General features: G+C 33.5%; 1 protein-coding gene across 1 annotated transcript; it reads left to right on the top strand.

Moving 5' to 3' along the window:
- The first annotated feature begins 950 nt into the window (after positions 1-950).
- On the top strand, positions 951-2,822 carry LOC129217099 (TBC1 domain family member 20-like). The gene has a single exon (XM_054851348.1). It carries the CDS (start codon positions 1,215-1,217, stop codon positions 2,643-2,645), a length of 1,431 nt encoding a protein of 476 aa, XP_054707323.1. The 5' UTR covers positions 951-1,214; the 3' UTR covers positions 2,646-2,822.
- The last annotated feature ends 2,325 nt before the right edge of the window (positions 2,823-5,147 follow it).

Consider the following 5,147-nt stretch of genomic DNA (forward strand, 5'->3'; position numbering starts at 1 on the left):
AACTAACATGCGGAATCTTGACAAGGGTACTTAGCTCGCACAATACCAAAATTATAACCCTAAACAAATTTGGCGAAACCTTTCAGCTGAGAATAAAAGGAATAAAGTAAATTATTTCTCGGTTATTCATTTTGTTCTACGATAATATATTCAAGAAAATATTTTGCATACTGTCCATTCCAACTAAATGCTGCTGTAAACATGGTAAGTTTAATTAATTTAAGATTAAAAAAAACCCCATATTCTTACAAATTCATACAAAACAATAAAAATTTTTACCTTGTATAACGTTATCCAAGTTTGTTAATCCAGAATTTTCGCTTTCACCAATTATTAAGGAAATAATGAAAACTAACATTATTTTGAGAAGCTCGAGAATACTATTGAGGGACGAATTAATTTCTGTAGCTGAAAGCAAACTAAGACACATCGATTGCGTTAATAAATACTCAGAACAAACTGTCTGTGATTACGTCAACAGACACACGCGGAACGCGGCGTGGCAATGTTTTATTTTCATTTGCAGTTTTGTAAATCACCGCAAGGTAGCGTATTCGAGCGCTGGAGTTCCGAATTTAAAATTTTTCTGTTTCGATTTTTCTAATTTCTGAGTTACGATTTAGTAACCACTGACGTCATTGCTGTCACGTGTTTAACTAATCGGTCGCTACCGGTCGTGCTCGTCGAACGTGAGCTATTTGATAGCTCTACACACTCCTCTGTACACACAGGGAGTGATTAACTTGGTACATTAGTGTATTTCTTTTTTTTATACATAATTACACCATGTAGGTTCTGTTAACTAGATTGCTAGTTTGAAAAATATATCATTTGATACTCCACCCACCCTGCGGTTCCAAATCTATTTTTACTTTCATTTTCATAATTTCATACAGCGGCCGGCGATAAGTGGCAATACTATTTTTGTGTTTGTAGAGGTCGCTGTTTTCCAGTTTTCATATTAAATGATCTTCTGCTCTCCGTATCTGTCTTGTTTATTTTATTGTTGTATCTACAAAGAAGTAGTAGTATTGCGTTCTTGTTATAAAAAATCAAACTTTGTTTTTTTTCTGAGCAATTTGATTGCAAACCGAAATTTCAGCACGATACTCTAATTAGTCTGATACTTTTGTTGTGTTTCAGATCTTGGAGCGATAAGATGTGTATTTGATTTGTTACACGTGACAAATATATTTCAGCAGTGTTATCATTTTATGCCTTATGAAAATGCACTGAATTTTTCTCCTGCCTCAAAAATGAGTGTCAAAATCGTTTCAGATGATTTAATTTTTAGCAAAAGTTGTGATGAAGTAACGACTGTAAATAGTAGTTCAGAATGCTCAAGTGATGAAGTGAATTGCAATATAATTAAAGGAAATAAATCCAGCTCAAGTTTGAAAGGAGACTTTAAAAACTGTTGTACAGATAGTGTTTTTTCTAGCGAAGTTTATGATAATTCTTCAGAAAATATCTCTTTCAATAGTGAATTAAACAGCGAGTCAAACGTAGATTCTGCATTTGAAATTGTAGAGGAAAGTTCCCAGAATCTGACTGATTCTTGTACTGTTGTTGCTAGTGACAAGCTTGATGAACACAATGAAAGTGAAGGCAAAACATCATTGAAACACAATTCCTCCTTTAAGAAAAAACGCAAAAAGATTTTATCTGCTCTTGCGGACGAAGACATAATTGCTCTTCGTCAAGCCGCAATATCGTCTGGAGGTCTTCTAACCGATGAAATTCGACGCAAAGTTTGGCCCAAGCTTGTGGGAGTTGATGTATTTGAGACATCACCAAGACCAAGTCGTGAAGAAATAGAGGAGCATCCTTATTACAGGCAAGTTGTTTTGGATGTAAATAGATCTTTAAAACGTTTTCCACCAAGCATTAAAGAAGTTCAAAGATTAGCCATGCTCGACCAGTTAGTGCTTCTCATAATGCGAGTTTTGTGTCGCCATCCTGAACTGCACTATTACCAAGGATATCACGATATCTGCGTTACATTTTTGTTGGTCTTAGGTGAAGAAACTGCATATTATGTCATTGAAAAACTATCCAGAACCCACTTAAGGGTATTTATGGAAAAAACAATGGAGCCCACAATAGAGCTACTTAGTTGCATGTTTCCGCTTATTGGTAAAAAAAGCCCTAAATTGGCACATTTCTTACAAAAATCTGAAGTAGGAGTAGCTTATTGCTTAAGCTGGCTTATAACATGGTTCGGCCATGTTCTTAATGACTACAATGATGTGGTTCGTCTGTTTGACTTTTTTATAGTGTCACATTCCTGGATGCCAATGTATCTAACATCTGTTGTTGTTTTGCATCAAGAATCTGAGGTGTTGACGCTTGATTGTGATATGGCATCAGTACATTCCTTTTTATCCAAAATACCTGATGATTTACCTTTTGAAGACCTTATACCTCAAGCACTTGAGTTGCATAAAGCTTATGCTCCTGAGATTCTATCCCTTGAGTGTCCATTATCCAAAGAGAAGAAGCTAAGACCCAAGCGAAATGGAATAATGTATTCATTTTCTAAAACCCTTAAAACTTCTGTGCCTGTTCCCAGCTTCACAGTTCCGCTAGTCATTGCAGCAGCTGTTTTAGTAACTGCTGTTTTGTATCAAGCCTACAAGTATTAAATTATGCTGTATAAAAGGAATTGAACTGCATGTTATTTTCTGGGACTAAAAGTACCTATTGTATATTAATTGTGTACTATAATGATTTCAGCGAATTGTTGCTGGTATGTTATTTGCAATTTCCTTTAATTACCTATTATGTATTTTGTTACTTGCTGTATATTTTCTGTAAGGGCATGGTGCATTAAAAAATTTTAAATTCTTAATTAGTTTATTTGTATAATCTATAATATTAAATACTTTAATACAGTTTTTTTCTAAATGAGAAGGTATAGTATTCATCTTCTGGTAGATATAGCCGGCTCTCAATCAATAAGTCAAAGCCTTATAACTTTAATGTTCCTTTATCTCGAAGTTTTTGTTGGGTCCCAAACTCTTGAGAAGTTTGTGGTAACTTTTCATAACTCAAACTACCAATAACTTGAGGGTTTTAGCTGGTCTCTTTTTATTTTGAGTTATGGAGAGTTGACTATCTTTTTCGTATGATGATATGTTCCAATTGAATCTTTCAAAAAGGTTTATTGAATATTTTAGTAGTCATAAGTTCTAACACTAATTACTGTTAGCAGTTCCACATACTCTAAACCTATCAGTAGTACTCTCCAAACACGTATACAGAGACCTCTAGGAATTTTCAAAAATTTAGTTCACAGCTGTAATTTTTGGTAGCGAAGAAATATTTGCAGACATTATTAACAAGAATTGTCTAAATTAGTGTTTTTTGAAAATAACATTGATCTATAATTTGCACATACATCTCTGAAATTTAAATTAAAACAAAAGTGGTTTGAATATGTAGCAAGCTGAGCTACTATTATAACTGAAAAATAATTATTGCGTGCTATGGAATTGAATTACTAATGGAGACCACAGGTGGCTGGTGTACCAAAAAGTGTGGCGGCAAGTTTGGTGGATGGTGCCCCTACAGTTGACATTTTTTATAAATTGGAGTTTAACATTATTATTGATTTAATGACTTTAAAAATTTGGGACCTAAAAATCACTTATTATTATTTATCACATATAATTCTTCCTATAAACACTTGAATCGATCAATTGTATTTTTTTTTTCGATTCATCATTAATTTTTAACTTGGAAAAGAGGAGGGGTAGAGCCCCTTTACTTTTGAAAATGAGAGAACAGATGCCCCCTTTGCTATCTCCCCCATTCCCTCAGCATGAGCTGTCTATGCTGGACACAATAAGTTTTTTTTTTTTTTTTTTTGTCTATTAAGTGCTGCGTTTTAGGCTATTCACCCTTTAGCAGACCTAGTGCAATCCCCGATACAGTATCCAGTCTTTCATGTGCCAAGAAAGCGTCGCCAAGAAAACGATGTATGACGACATATGTAATACATTGTTCTTAGCAATGCTTTTTTAGCACCAACAGGAAAAAATCAGATAAAAAAACATGATCAAAGCACTTCAGAACACAATATATATTAAAACAACATAAAACCACAACAAAAAACATCACGAATATACGCTTCAAAAAAACCAGAAACTAGAAAGTTTTTGTACACAAAGAACAATTACTAGAAAGTATTTAAAATGCTTAAATTGACAAATTACTATAACAGCTCACCAATGAAATATGTACCAATAGAAATAAAAGCTATTTTCCAACATGCATTTCATCGAACAGAAACTTTTCTCCTACTCTACTAAAAAAGAGCAAAGCGATTCAAATTGTGATGTTTAAAGCGGAAAACATCCCCAAATTCAATAACTAATTCAGCCCAAAAAAGCGCTTAGTTACTCAAATTTCGATGTATGAAAAGTAGAAATGTCTCAACAGAACATCCTAAACATAAACAACACAAAAATACCGTACATTTATTTGCTATCCAGACATGCTTTCAAAATACCTATTATATTTTACATAAAAGAACACCTTTATATTTTTATAAAATGCTGGAGTCAACCTATTTTCAGAAATTCAGTACCTAAAGGAGCAGTGGCGTAGCTAGACCCGACTTTCGGGGGGGGGGGGGGTTACTTTTATATATATATATATATATATGTATGTATAATCGCTTGGAATTTTTTCCTTTTCTTCTTTTTTTTTTCTTTCACTTCTCTCTTCTTTTTCTCTTTTTTTTTTTGAGACTAACTTTTCGGGGGGGGTTTTGTCCCCAAACCCCCCCCCCTTAGCTACGCCCCTGTAAAGGAGGCACGTTAATAGAATATGTCTAAATAATTCGTGGCATCGATAAGAATTAACTTTTAGAACAAAATAACCGTACTATTTTTGTAAAATTAATTTACATACAGTAAAAATAAAGTTAAAACTACAAGAACCCTGAAAGGATTTGTAAAAACAAAGAATTTCGGAAGTGAGAGTTTCTTTTTTTTTAATTCTAAAACAAAGAACTTACCTTTTTATGGTATAAATCCTTACACTCAGTCTAAAACAAAACATCATATGACAATGGCACGTTACAGATACACACAACGTTGGAGTTAACTTTTAATTAACGTTCAAGTTTGAAGAAACTGGCA

The sequence above is a fragment of the Uloborus diversus genome, chromosome 2 (genome assembly GCF_026930045.1).
Source record: "Uloborus diversus isolate 005 chromosome 2, Udiv.v.3.1, whole genome shotgun sequence".
Classification (NCBI taxonomy): Eukaryota; Metazoa; Arthropoda; class Arachnida; order Araneae; family Uloboridae; genus Uloborus; species Uloborus diversus.

Excerpts from the sequence above, each read along its gene's own strand:
- LOC129217099 (XM_054851348.1), top strand. The coding sequence starts at position 1,215 with ATGCCTTATGAAAATGCACTGAATTTTTCTCCTGCCTCAAAAATGAGT.